This window comes from Nothobranchius furzeri, chromosome 3 (assembly GCF_043380555.1).
Source record: "Nothobranchius furzeri strain GRZ-AD chromosome 3, NfurGRZ-RIMD1, whole genome shotgun sequence".
Lineage (NCBI taxonomy): Eukaryota > Metazoa > Chordata > Actinopteri > Cyprinodontiformes > Nothobranchiidae > Nothobranchius > Nothobranchius furzeri.
In genome coordinates, this window is record NC_091743.1 from 1,514,170 (window position 1) to 1,529,682 (window position 15,513).

General features: G+C 42.5%; 1 protein-coding gene across 4 annotated transcripts in view; it reads right to left on the reverse strand.

The window, feature by feature from the left end:
• cdk18 (cyclin dependent kinase 18) overlaps positions 1-15,513 on the reverse strand; it is a 133,155-nt gene that overhangs the window by 43,797 nt on the left and 73,845 nt on the right. For all 4 annotated transcript variants that reach the window (XM_070549082.1, XM_070549081.1, XM_070549080.1 and 1 more), the window contains 2 exons: positions 15,061-15,181; positions 2,439-2,536 (listed from right to left, as the gene is read on the reverse strand). In XM_070549082.1, coding sequence (XP_070405183.1) covers positions 2,439-2,536; positions 15,061-15,181 — 219 coding nt within the window. The remainder of the gene's footprint in view (positions 1-2,438; positions 2,537-15,060; positions 15,182-15,513) is intronic.

Here is a 15,513-nt window from a genome sequence, read left to right on the forward strand (position 1 = left end):
ATCATTTATTAAACGTAGCACATCCAAACTGATGCATGAGAAATAACATTCTCGGGTCTGATGAGACCAAGATAGAATTGTGGAGATAACCAGGCACTGCTTATCACGTGTCTAATACAGTCCCCACAGTGAAGCATGGCGGTGGCAGCATCATGCTGTGGGGGTGTTTTTCAGCTGTAAGGACAGGACGACTGGTTACAATCAAGGGAATGATGAATACGGCCAAAAACAGGGATATCCTGGACCAGAACCTTCTCCAGAGTGCTCAGGACCGCAGACTCCACATGACAACGACTCTGAGCACACAGTTAAAATAACAAAGGAGTGCTTTCACAGCAACTCTGTGACTGTTCTTGAATGGCCCAGCCAGAGCCCTGACTTAAACCCAATAGAGCGCATCTGGAAGGACCTACAAGTGGCTCCACCAACGTTCACCATCCAACCTGTCAGAACTGGAGAGGATCTGCAAGAAGGAATGGCAGAGGATCCCAAATGCAGGTGTAAGAAGCTTGTTGCATCTTTACCAAGAAGACTCATGGCTGTGCTAGCTTGCAGGGGTGTAGGGTTTGGTAAATTGAGAGCTTTAAGAGCTCAATATATATATTACCTCTACTTATAAGGTGTGATACTCTATCTAAACATAGAACATCACCCTGCCTGGTCTTTGTGTGTTCATCAGAAGATTCTAGGATTCTTTATTCATCAGGGGATTGTACACACTTGGTTTAGATTCAGTAAACAGTCAGGTTTATAAAAGTAAGAATTTATTTTACCAACAATTAAAACATGACAAGTTCACTAACATTTACTGTGATGGATGGAACTAGATGTGATGTATGGACCTATGTGTGAATGTGGTGATGGTCAGAACTTCCGTATCTAGGAGAGCCGAGTTCTGGATGCAAAATAATTTGGTTTGCGTTGAGCTATGAAGTTGATTATTATCAAAAGGCATCAGACGCTATCTGTGTGTCTACTTCACCCGTTTTGGAGACCCTCTTGGTGGATCCGAAGGTCAGAGAGGTCGGATGACCTCTGGCACCGAAGGTCCAGTAGATTGACCACAGCACCGACTTCTCTAGTCCAGAGATGTCTCGGGTCACGGCAGATGGATGGAACCGCGCGTCTGGGACTCTTTAAGGAGTCGGAACAAGATCAGCTTGTTCTGCAGGAACTGTTGCGGTATCAGCTTCGCAGGTGCAGAAAGGTTTTGACGGCGTGTCAAAAGCTTTGATGGTTAAAGAGGTTTTTGCTTCAGATGGCCGGTCTGAAGCTTTCTCCAGAACTGATGAATCACCAGAGTGATCCGGTTTTAATGTTCTCATGTTATGATTGTGTAGCCAACCAGAGGCTGACATGTTGAGGAAAATTACCAAGAATCTCGGAAACACGCCTTCTTTGATACCGGATGCTCTGATCTGGGTAAAGTACTATCTATGTGTCACGCGTTCCACTTAACTTTACTTTGTTCTTGTGTGAGTGCAAATGCTGATGACCTTGTCATATAAACATGTTGAAACATAAAAATCAATGTAATCATGACATAACATTCATTTCAAACTTCAATCATTGAGCACTAATTAATGAAACATTTCATTATATTATAATTATTATAAGTAGCAATAAACAAATGTTTATTTATTGATTATCTAACTTATAAGTTGTAGAAGTTCATATCTGATTTAGGAAATCTGGGCTGCGAGTGTTCCTTATATGGAGGCACGAAGAGTCCTGAAAGATTGGACCTTGAGGAGAGAATGTTATTGTTGACAGTTCGTTATCGTGTGTTCAGAGCTGCAGAGAGGCTCTGAGCTCCAGCTGGTGGGAGGGAGGCAGGCTGGTTTAAAGGGAACACGTGCAGTCTTGTGTCTCCTTTCTGACCAGATGTTGAATGGCCAAACTGTACCTAAAACTGACCATTGCTGGACGTTACAAGGGCTTCTACTAAATACTGAGCAAAGGGTCTGAATACTTAGGACCATGTGGTATTTCAGTTTGTCTTTTTTTAATAACTCTGCATAAATATCTAAAATTCTGTGTTTTCCTTCAACATGTGGTGCTGTGTGTACGTTCATGGGGAAAAATGTATTTAATTGATTTTAGCAAATGGCTGCAATATAAGTGAAAAACTGATGTGGGTCTGAATGCTTTCTGTACCCACTGTACATCATAGAATACGGTCATAGTCATTTTTAAAGTTACTTTAAAAATCTGAAACGACATCCCCCAGCCTTAAAGGCCTTTCTACCCCATCATATACAGCTGTTAACGACAAACACAATCCTGTAGGCCTGGAAGAAAACTCTTCCATGGTGTCCAAGCTTGAGTTTCATTGTGTGGATAAATCAGACATAAAGCTGCTCAAACCTGAATAATCAATGCTTTTTAAAAATCTCATTCTGTATTTTAATGAACATACTCACAGTTTGATTACTTACCCATGAGCCTAAATATTAAATGTAGCTCCTCTTTTACAGTGGCACCAGGAAACATGGGACGACCTGTTGCCATCTCATACAGGATACAGCCCACGCCCCTAGAACAACGCCACAAGGTGGGAGAGAAAACAACAGACAGTTCCTGTTTGACTGCAGCTTGAGCCAGATTCAACAAACACTTGAAAATGTGCTCCATCAAATACGGTACGAGTGGGCACAGAACAGCCTTTTGTTTCACACGGCGGTGTGACGAAGAGGCGCCCCGTGGATAGACGAGGGGATACAATCTCAGGGAGCTCATAAATGGCTGTGATTTTACTGGAGAGATGGGCTAAACCACGTCTGCTCTGAGCTGAAACAAAGCTGTGGGGGTGTTCCCACCTCAGCCAACTGCTAATGGGAAAAGTATTTATAACTAAGGAACCACCTGTGAATTATGTATCTTAGTCATCTGCCTTTCAATGATGAGGGAGAATTAAGGGATGAAGATAATCCATATGATCCCAAAAGTGCTGATGGGATCTACCTCAAAACAGTGAGCAGCAGTGACCGGGGAACACAGTGCTGTCATGGTTCTACAGCAATATCTGTTATATGTTTTAACCCGCCCACCCCTCCACCCACGTAGCAGGATGATATCAACCACACCTGCTTTCAGTAGACTGATTATCAGCAGAGGGCGCTGTGTATATAAAGGCTGGGTTTTCCCTTGGTCACACGCTCCCTCCTGCTGCTGCTGCTTCCAGGTCATCAATGGCTACGCCAACTCTTCGTGTCGGTCTTCACTGAAGACATGAAGGGCAAGCGGTTTATGCTTTTGGTAGGCTGGGGTCACTCCCATTACTAGGGCTTCATCAGATGAAAGGGTGAGATTCTCTGCTGCTCTGTTTCAGTCCAACTCTAATCAACTCAGCTGGTTCGTGCTACTCCTGGTTTTATTGGCTGTTACAGGCTACAGCTGCAGGTGGTTACTGGTGGTTTGTCTTTGTGCTGTGTCCAAGGTTTCCTCCACTCATGGGTGCATGGTAACGAGTGACTGAGGCATGGTCGTTTCTTCCTATGTGCACCCTGTGCAGTAGCATAGGGCCCCCAAGCCACTAGGACCCCCAAAGCTGCTGTACTTAACCCATCTACTGCGGTTGTGTTGGCCATAGACATAGATATACATAATATAATGTTAGGTATTTTTATGTATTACTGTTTTAAATGCTCCTCTTTAAGTAATCATAAGTTAATAAGAAAGCCACAGGGTTCTTTCTCCTTTCCTCATAGCTCTGGAATGCTGCCTGATGAGCATTGGGGTTGGGGGATAGCCTGTGTGGCAACTCGTATCCCTGGTAACTGAGTTTCTGGCTGTCAATCATAAATTAAGACTTCCTTTGGGAAGGCCCTGCTGGGTAACGGGGAAGCTTGCAGCCACCCTGTAAGTTTAGACTTCCTTTTTAGAAGGCCCCATCTTAGATAGAAGCAACAGTGTTTATTGGTCAAATATGGACAATGATGTATGGTCCTTTGTCTCTGTATGCCTGTGTTTCAATAAAACCGTCAGTGGTGCAGAAAACACGCCAGAGTTAATCGGACAAGGGCCTGGGACAGGCTTTTGGCTGGTGACTCTGCGCTGTCTCCTCACAGTGTAAAACCTACTGACTCCTCTCCTGTGTGTGGTTCATTTCAGGGTTAAGTTTCAGAATTTAAAAATACCCAACATACAGTCAACAAAAATATAAACGCAACACCTTTGTTTCTGCTCCGATTTTTCTTGAGATGGACTTAAAGCTCTAAAACTCATTCCAGATACACAATATCACCATTTCTCTCAAACATTGTTCACATTTCAGTCTAAATGTGATAGTGAGCACTTCTGCTTTGCTGAGATAATCCATCCCACCTCACAGGTGTGCCACATCAAGATCCTGATCTGACATCATGAGTAGTGCACAGGTGTACCTTATACTGCCCACAATAAAAGGCCACCCTGGAATATGCAGTTTTGTCTCACAGTAAAAATGCCACAGATGCCACAAGCATTGAGGGAGCGTGCAATTGGCATGCTGACAGCAGGAATGTCAACCAGATATGTTGCTCGTGCATTGAATGTTCATTTCTCCACCATAAGCCGTCTCCAAAGGCGTTTCAGAGAATATGGCAGTACATCCAACCGGCCTCACAACTGCAGACGACGTGTAACCACACCAGCCCAGGACCTCCACATCCAGCAGGTTCACCTCCAAGATCGTCTGAGACCAGCCACTCAGACAGCTGCTGAAACAATTGGTTTGCATAACCAAACAATTTCTGCACAAACTGTCAGAAACCATCTCAGGGAAGCTCAACTGCATGCTCGTCGTCCTCATCGGGGTCTTGACCTGACTCCAGCTCGTCGCCGTAACATACTTGAGTGGACAAATGCTCACATTCGATGGTGTCTGGCACGCTGGAGAGGTGTTCTCTTCACAGATGAATCTCGGTTTACATTGTTCAGGGCAGATGGCAGACAGCGTGTCTGGGTGAGCGCTTTGCTGATGTCAGTGATGTGGATCGAGTGGCCCATGGTGGTGGTGGGGTTATGGTATGGGCAGGCATCTGTTATGGACGAAGAACACAGGTGCATTTTATTGATGGCATTTTGAATGCACAGAGATACCGTGATGAGATCCTGAGGCCCATTGTTGTGCCGTACATCCATGAACATCACCTCATGTTTCAGCAACATAATGCACGGCCCCATGTTGCAAGGATCTGTACACAATTCTTGGAAGCTGAATATGTCCCAGTTCTTGCATGGCCAGCATACTCACCGGACATGTCACCCGTTGAGCATGTTTGGGATATGCTTGACCGGCGTATACGACAGCGTGTACCAGTTCCCACTAATATCCAACAACTTCGCACAGCCATTGAAGAGGAGTGGACCAACATTCCACAGGCCACAATTGACAATCTGATAAACTCTATGCGAAGAAGATGTGTTGCACTGCATGAGGCAAATGGTGGTCACACCAGATACTGACTGGTTCTGAGTCCCCAGACCCGCAATAAAGCAAAAAAACTGCACATTCCAGGGTGGCCTTTTATTGTGGGCAGTATAAGGTACACCTGTGCACTACTCATGATGTCAGATCAGCATCTTGATGTGGCACACCTGTGAGGTGGGATGGATTATCTCAGCAAAGCAGAAGTGCTCACTATCACACATTTAGACTGATTTGAGAACAATGTTTGAGAGAAATTGTGATATTGTGTATCTGGAATGAATTTTAGATCTTTAAGTCCATCTCATGAAAAATCGGAGCAGAAACAAAGGTGTTGCGTTTATATTTTTGTTGAGTGTAAATGTTAGATTTGTTTTTGTAAATAACGGAGCAACCAGGAAATCTTCTAGAAAGAAGAAACTTCACTCCAGATTTGTTGATGAGGAGCAAGATGTGCCCACATTGTTCTTCCATCCCAAATGCAGTAAGTATCTCTGCACTAAACACGTTCCAGTTTCTGTTGTCTAGTATTTCTGCTAATACTATTACTATACTATTATATATTATTTCTGCTACTCCCAGGAAAACCAAAGGTCCATCTGTGGTTGAGGATCCAGGTGTGGATGAAGATGATTTTCCATCACAGCTGCAGTGAGTTTATCTACAGTTCAAATCTATTTCTAGCTTTAGTTCTGTATTTTTTTACAGTTTTCATTCACTAGTGTTTACTGCTTGAGGATGTTTTATAAAATCTGATATATTTATAATTTTAGAGGTACTTCTGATGAAGAGCCATCCACCACCACCAGCAATAGACAATGTCAGAGACAGGATGCTGCAGGAGATGCTCCACACCTTCTGGACTCCTGGACAACAAAGCCAGACCCAGGTACCGTCGACCCACGACACCCAGATTTATCCCCAGAAGAACCTCTGGCTGTCAGCTGCCTCACCACCAGCTCCACAAACACATCAGCTACAAGCAGCAGAAGGAGGCAGTGAAACATCAGCAACTTCAGGAGCAGCAGTGTGCACAGCTGCTTGGTGAGGATGAAAGCCCTCCAGTGACCTCCTCTCCAGGTTACAACCATGTCCCCTGGACCAGTGGAGAAGGACTGGACAAAGCAGCGAGGGCAGGTCAGGGGTGAAACAGGTCCACTCCCTGGATGTGCTAAGAGTGCAAGAAAGAGTTTGTGTGCAGCAGGACAAGAACCGCTCTGCAGAAGAGCACAGCAGCTAAAAGCTCCTGAACATTGACGGACAATATCACCTGAAACTCAGACACTGAGAGTTGTTCATATAAAAAAATCAATACCAGGTTGTAACACATGTTAGGTTTGACTTCTGCTACTTCAGATTTTTTGTTCATGAACATTTTCTGTTTATACTTTTCTGAAGAAAAATCTAATTGAATTTATTTAATCAGATTTGATTTATATTAAATCTCAGAACATCAGAAAAACTGTGATCTTGACCACTGTCTTGATACAGGAGTCTTTAATGAATTGTTGTCGTACTTGTTCGCATGCGGCCCCTTTATTATGGTATGTGTGATGTTAACACCCCTCCCAGGGTAGAGGGCTGCACTCTGTCTAGAGATGGGCACCTTTGACATTTGAATCATTACGGTACTAATCCCCAGTACCCACGAATCAATACCGGTACTTAACTCTACCAATTTTCGATACTTTTTATTTTAATTGCTTATTTAAATAAATATACATAATTGTCCCAATATATAACCACAATTGATAAATATCATGATAAATAACTTAAAACAGTTTGTATTTTATCATTGTAGTGTCGTACAAAATTCTGCAATATGAAAACCTTTAACCACAACTGTTTCTAAGGGACGCAAAAACAAACCCAACTCCATGCACTCCTCATCCTCTTCTATGCCCTCTGGAATAACTATGATGAAGAGACCAATCTATTATAAACTACTAATGAAACTCAAGCAAACTTCGATACCATAGTTTGTATTTTAATATTTTGGTGTTTCACAAACTAACAGTGACATCGTGATGGCTGCAGACAACGGGGAATTCTACAGGTCTACTGGTGGTTCCCAGCATATCTAAAATTAGGATGGGAGGCAGATCTTTTAGTTATCAGGCTCCTCTCTTGTGGAACCAACTCCCAGCTTTAGTCCGTGAAGCAGACGCCTTGTCTACTTTTAAGACTAGGCTTGAAACATTTTTATTTGATAGGGCCTATGGTTAAAATCTGATGTTAGCCTAAATCTGGACAAGTGGGGGAGTAAAGGGAGGTGGAGTGTACAGTCGGTAAAGACGGCTCTCCCTTGCCCTGCCTCCAACATGCTTCCATCTAAATAGGATAGATTATCCAGAGTTATCTCTGTAGTTATGCTGCTATAGGCTTAGACTGCTGGAGGATACACTGACCACTTTTCACACTCTACTGCTTTCTTCTACAATCTGCTCTTTAACTGTATTATTTCCTGCTATTTCAGCTGTTAACTTTATTTTTTCTCTAAGTGTTTTTCTCCCCAGAAGAAGCTACAACGATGTTCTGCTGAGCTGTGGTGGCCTCATGGAGGGGGCCATCGTCTAGCACACTGCTGCTAACCACTTAAACATTCTCCCTCTCCTGATAATAACTTTTTGCTTTCCTTGACTTTGGATGTGCTACTACTAGTTTACCGGTTTAATTATAGATCCACTAGGATAAATACAATAATTGTGTGTGTGTGTGTGTGTGTGTGCGTGCACTCTGTCTTCTCCATCCCCAGTGAGTCATGGTGGATGGCTGCTTATATTTCTTCCTGTTAAAAGGGAGTTTTCCTCTCCACTGTCGCTGCATGCTTGCTTAGTATGAGGATTGCTGTAAAGACTCTGACACTAGTCAGTGACTCGATGCAACATTTTACTGAGTGGCTTAATGAACTGACCTGTATTGGAATGTTTACTGTGTGAAGGTCCTTGAGACAACTTTTGTCATGATTTGGAGCTATATAAAGAAACTTGAATTAAATTTGAATTGAGCCAGTCTAACAGAAGTTGCAGTGTCTGTAGAAACCAAATCATGTCAGATTCTACTGATCTGTTTTGTGGGGTACCCCAAGGCTCTGTTTTGGTTCCACTCTTGTTTTTACTGTATACACACCCTCATGGACAGATGATTGATTCTTTTCATAATGCCTCTTATCACCTATATGCAGATGACATCCAGCTGTACTGCTCCTTTAAGGATTCTGAGTTCTATAAACTCTGAGTTACTAGTTTATCAGCTATCACCAGCTGGCTAGGAGAGCTGCCTTTGCGAAACAGAGTTTGGACACTTCCATAGGCTTCAACTGGAGGATCTTTGTTGACGTATTTTTCTTCTTTGTGAGCACACACGAGTGGCTGGGTGGCAAAAACAAGCTGCTATCAATACTTGTGTAGTGACATGAATGGCCTCATTTGTGACCCAAAGGTCACACTTCCTCAGCTGGGTCAAGCTGTCCTGGCTGCACTTCTATCTACAGATTATCCATCACAGGAGACACAAAGTCTGCTGTAAACCATCTTTAATCTGAACGGCCTTACCATATCTTGACTTCCTTTGCCTCCAAAGCAAGACAAGGATTTCATCACGTTCCAGAAGAATCATTTATAATAAACTCTTTTTACTGTTAAATCACCAAAGGTTCATTATAAATGTATTTAATTACTGAAATGAATTATTATTCTGTGGTTAATAATTATTTATGATAATCAGTAATGTTTAATCATGACAAGTGTATTATTTGCATCCTCACACATAGTCTCCATGTTAAATGGTAACCTTGCACTCACATAACCTTTTGTCACATAACCCAGAACTTTCTATCTCTGAGAGGGCGTGTTCCGAGGTATGTTAAGTCCCACCCTCTAACATGTCAAAACCTGATTCGTTAGAATAAGATTACCGGCCGTCTCTTAAAACCTAACTCCTCAGTTCAAGTTCAGTTCTTGAGCACACCAAATTATCTCCGTGGCAACGAGAGTGCAGAGGATCGAGTCAGCCGTTCGAAACCTCTACTAAAGCTTTTCTGTCATGCCGATAGAATTGCTTCAACAGAAACGCCATCAGCAGCAAAGCTGATGCTATGAGATTCCTTAAGAATCTGCTCAGACGCAAACCAATTCCACACCTGTGTGCCTGCGGCAACTCTAGGACCAGAGAGTCGGTACCACTGGTCTCCCCTACCGGACCGGGTACCCAGAGGCTGATCACCATCCTCCCTCGACCTCCGGATCTGAACAGAGGGCCGTCTGAACGGTGAGGTAGAACACAGATTGCGTCTGAATGCCACTTTTAAGAAATAATTTAGCTTAACTGCAAACCAAATTCTTTCACCCAGAATGCATTTCTCTCTCTCTCTAAGATAAAAACCTTCTGAGACCTACATTCACACATTCAAACACACACACTTCACATTTAGTTTTCATCCAGACACAGGTTGCTTCAATACCAAGTTTTAATATCAAAGCCTTTTATAAACTGTCATTTATGATTTGTTTTTTAAATTGTCATCTTTAAATTGTTTGTAATAAACGCTTAACTTTTTAAACCTGACTCTTCTTTGAAGTAAAACACAGAGTGGTGTATATTGATCACTGAATGAGCAAAAATCTCTTTAGATCTTCTGAATTAATGAAGAAACTTTTGCTATTAATTTAAATCTCTTAAATTAAATGTTAATCTTTTGATTAAATATAGACCAAGCCAGTTGGTGTATGAACTTCTGTCGATTATATAAATATCCGAGGATATAACGTAAATCCTCTAACACAGGCCCGGGCCTGTATTTGACTCAAGCTCATCAAGCTCCAGGCCTTTATTGGAAGGAGGTCCAGAATTAGAGGCAGGCCTCAATTTCTATTTGAGCAAAATGAACTAATGGTTCGCTGGAGTTTTTGACAATTAAAATTGCGCCCACATTTTCAAAGTTAAACACATTTTTTTTAACAACGGTAGTTTCTGCTTCAGCCCTCTCCCCCCTCCCCCTGCTTCAGCCCTCTCCCCCCTCCCCCTGCGCAGCGGCCGCAAACTCACTGATGCTCCTGCAGCCTCTCGGAGTTCCTGCTGCTCTAAGCATTAAAATAATTATTTCATTTTCTGTTCCTCACTTCTGATTACCTTCAATGGTGTCTGTTTGTTGCAACCAGCAGGTACAAAAACTAACTTGTTTTTATTTGACTATTTTTCTGTCCTGTCTGTTTATTATCTTCCTGCATCTCCTCTCAATCCTAAAGAAAAACTGCTACCTGGGTTCATATATATTCACCTCATGAGTTACCTTTGAACTGCAGTTCTAAAAGATCTACCGACCAGAAAACAGCGCAGTGCTCCCGGCCGCATCAGTGATCGGTGCGTCACCGAGGACAAAACAGGTGATGAGCCCCGCTCCACAGCAGCGAAACGCATCAGGCACAAATAAAAGACAGAAAACATTAAAGGAAATGAGCCGACATGAACGATCGCGTGTCAGTGCCAACGCTCTGGTACGACGCGCAGGAGCTTGTCACCTGCAGACAGCAGGCTGCTGTCTTTTCCGAGGACTGCATCTTGCCGGTCATTATCACGTGACAGCGACTAGTCGATGACAGGCATAACAAGTCACTATAGAGCGGTGAAGTCGACTAGTGACTAGTTCATACAACCCCTGCTACTGCTCCCCAGAGTGTTCTGCAGCATAATCAGCACGTTCTCTTTGAACTTGATATCAAATTTTCGCCTCCTCTTCGTCTCCGCACGGTTAAAGTTACCCTCGCGGTCTATCACTGGCAAATCAAAAGTGAGACGATGACACAACCGCCCCCGTACTTGCTTGTTACCACATTCCACCCGGCCACAATAAGAGACCGGCCATTATTCACCTCCGCCGACTCCGACACCGGCCAAAATATGATACCCAGCAGTTAATTGAATACAGGCCAATATTAGAGGACCAGAATTATGTATGTGTATATATATATATATATATATATATATATATATATATATATATATATATATATATATATATATATATATTTATATATATATATACATACATGTACATATATATATATATTTTTTTATATATATATGTATATATATATATATATATATAAACATATATTTATATATATATACATATATATAGGAACGCCAAGGTCCCCGCCTTCAACTACCACCCATCACACACTGCACTTGACCCCTTTGGCCCCTTTCACAAGTGGTGAGACCATGGGAAGGAGGACCCACGTTTCCTCTTTGGGCTGTGCCCGGCTGGGTTCTATAGATGAAAGCCCGTCCACCAGGCGCTTTCCAAGGTGCCCCACCTCCAGGCCTGGCTCCAGAGGGCGGGCTCCGGTGACCCGCGTCCAGGCAAGGGAACACTGTTTCCATTTGAAGTAATCATCATAACGGGCCTTTGGGCACCTTGTCTAATCCCTCACCTAGGACCTGTTTTCCATGGGTGACCCTACCAGAGGCAGAAAGCCTCAGACGACTTAGCTCCTAGGATCACTGGGACGCTCAACCCCATCACCATGGTGAGGTGGAAGCCCAGGGAGAGGCTGCCACATTTATTTTTTCTGCCTAATTTAGTTACTAATTATTGAACACCTTCTGTAAATCCTACAAACTTTGTTTAACTTCTCCAATATCACTGTGTGTGTCCTATATGATATATTTAACTGAGGTGTTTTATCAGGACTTTGCTGAAACTGGAAATACACTGAGCTGATTTTCCTTTGGTGCAAGAATCTTTGAGGTCAGGGTGAGTTTTTCTTCGTGTAATTTACAGGAAGTACTAAGAAGCGATCAACACCTCACCAGCAGCTTGGGATCAGTAATCGTGCAGTTGCATGAATATTAAACATGTCTGATGTTTTGCTGGTCCTTCATGAAGAATCACACTGTTGAGGGAACACTCCAACCCAGATGTTCTACAACCACTAACAGCACATGTGGCAACATGGCTGCCCAAGTATTTCTGTGTCCACGTCGTCTCACACACAATGACAAAGATGGTCAAGAAAGCGTGTTTGCCATATTTATATTGTAGCGAAGACGTTCCTACATTTAATTAGAAACCATAAAATGTGAAATATCACCTTAATGAACCTTTAAGTAAATTTAATCAGAAGATCGGATCTTTTTATTGCAGGGATTGAGCAACGCTTGGTATTAACTTCAAGAAAAGAGAGTGAGTCAGGTTTAAAAGTTTAAAGATTTATTACTAAACAAATTAAAACTAGACTAACTTTAACGCTAGGTGTATGGTGTAACTAAGGTGAGGTAAGACTGAGAATGGTGTATGTGTGAATATGTTCAGAACCAGCAGATCTGGAGAAACGATTATTTCTGATGGGAGTGAAGAGGATGTTTCACGCTAGGCTTGGTTTGGGAGATTCATAACACACATTGAGACGCCATTCTGCCGGCCTACGTACCCTTTGCGGAAGTCCCCGTTAGATCAGGAATGTCGAGGTCCAGCTTGACCCTCTCTGGAACCGAAGCCGTTAGGAAAAGCAGCGATTGCCGACTAGACCAGCCTTTGAGATACTTCCGGGTCACGACAGTTTATTGGCATCTAGCGAGACCCAAAACGGGGTCGTGATGGTTCAGCTTTTATTCTGAAAGGAACCGTTGCAGCAGGTGGAACAGCAACAGATTTTATCCAGCTTGTCGTTGGTTCTTTCGGCTGAAGAGGAAAGTTACGGATTGGCCACTCCGACAACTTCTCTAGAACGCTTTGAACTGGCGTTAAAGATGACGTGGGCATAGTTTTATACTTCGAATGTTTTGGTTTATGGTCGAATGAAAAGATGACAGATTTACCAAACACCACGTAAACCACGCCTCCGTCAGATCTGGAAGGTTCTGAATGGATCAGTAAAAGCAATGTGTCATGTGACTTTTTAAGCATTACGTGTGATCAGTCTCTAGTGGAAACATTTGAAGTTATATTACTTATTATATTCTATAGGATTATAATACCAAGTAATTAATAGTTTCATTTCACAGATTGGTTCACATTTATTATTGACTAACACTTTGTTTGATTAGCTTATTAAAAATAGAGTTCTTCGATTTATTAAAAGAAAGAGTTCTTTGTCTCCATTCTTCTCTTGGGCTGGAAGGGAAACCGTTTAGAAGCAGATGCATGAGACCTTGAGCAATATCTCATGCAGACTAGTTCTGTGTCAGAGGCATCTGAGGAGAGAGGGTAAATAGCCTTCGGTGGAATAGCTCCGTCGTCACGTTACAATATCAAATAAAACACATCCCAACATATTTTTTGACTTTGTCTTCCTTCTCCAATCCCATAAGCCCTTGCAACTATGGCAAGCCTGAAGGACACCAGATGGACGACACAACATTCCTGTGGTTTTCAGACTTGAACATCTGACCTTCTGCAGTAACTTTTTAGCACATTTTATGTCCGATGTGTTTCTATCACACGTACAGTGTTAGCAGTCAGGTCACGTCCGAGCATTGGGTCGTACAGTGTGAGAACCTGACTCGTGTGCTTTGCTCTGCCAGGAAGTCACACAGTTTCAGAGGAAGGTGACAGCCACTAGTGAAAAAGTGGCTCATCTTCTGCAGTGATTGATGCCACCATTAAGCGTCTATACACATTAGTATCATTAGAAGTTGTGTTCTGTCGAAGTACGCTGTAATTTAGGGGGAAAAAAGAAACAGTCTTTTTCACAGTTACATTCTAGATAATAATCGCGAGGCGCCCTAATCCATTCAGTGGACTGGGAGAGTTGCTGTGTGATGTAAAATGTGGCATTCAATGACCAGAAAAAGGTCAGTTTTTATGGCGCTCTGTGAGACAACAAATGCCAGTGAATTACGTAGTTGTGGGGGAACCGCGCTGCGTTGTTCGGTGTTGGGAGTTTAGTAACGGTAATTTTAAAGCAGCAGAATGGTGCGTGTGTTCTTTTCCTTCCATTCTGCTTCACCAGCAACTCTTCCGACTTTACAAATACCAGTTCTTTAGGCGACATCTGCCGATGTCATTTCCTGTTTGAGTTACAACCAAAAGTTCTGCTCAGCCACTCTACTGGGCCTTTCCCAGTACCTTCCCCAGCTCAGGTAAAGTGTTGCTTTCGTGCGGCGTGCTGAAGTAGAACCGCTCATGCTGTAAAGTTTTGGTAAAGTTTCTCTGACGTTCTGATGGTAGAAAGACGCCTATTAGTGAGTCTGTTAGAGGAAATTTAGTGTTTAATGAGAGACAGCTGGTGAAAACAATGAGTAAATTATTCAGATTGCATGTAAGAACACACAATTAAGCAAATCTGACACATTTGTATTAAATATATTTGTGAAATACGCTGAAGAACAGTCCAGCGTGGTTTTTAATGAGGACTGTACTCATTAGTTTTTTCACCTTTGTAAATTTAAAAGTAAAAAAAAAAAACTTTAGAAAACTGTAAAAGTTAGCTGGTGAAAGGTCACATCAACAATTGGAAATTAAAAGTATGCACTAAACCCAAAACACCACAGTTGGTTGACTAAAATCAGTTGTGAAAAATAACGCCTGGGCCAGGCAACATGGTCGAGTGGTATGGTGGTGAAAGCTGGTACCTCCCTGTGCTCTGACTGTTGGTGGCTAGTTTATGATGACATTCTTCAGATTTGTGTTGTGTTGTGTTCCTCACCACATGTCAATGGGCGTGGAGTATTCCGTGGATCCTAGCAGAACATCAGGGGGTCGATACCAAAGGGTCACCACCTCATTTGAGTAGGTCTTGGTGGGGACGGACTTGGCTCGTGCCAGGCCTGTACAGCACAGAGTTGTAGGAGTTTCCTTATTTTACCAATCAATCAATCAATCATCAATCAATCAATCAATCAATCAATCAATCAATCAATCAATCAAAGCTTCATTTATAAAGCGCCGCCTTCAGAGTTTCTTGCCGGGAAGCCCAAGGCGCTGAACATGGTACATGAGAAAGTTAAATATGGTGAATAAATCGAAAATAAAAGCAATTCAAATATTACAAAAAAGATGAAACATTCTAGTAGACGACAGATGGGTAAAACAAGGGAGAGAGTGAACCAATGAAAACAGGGAAATACAATCAACATAAAAGAGGGCCAAATTCAAACAC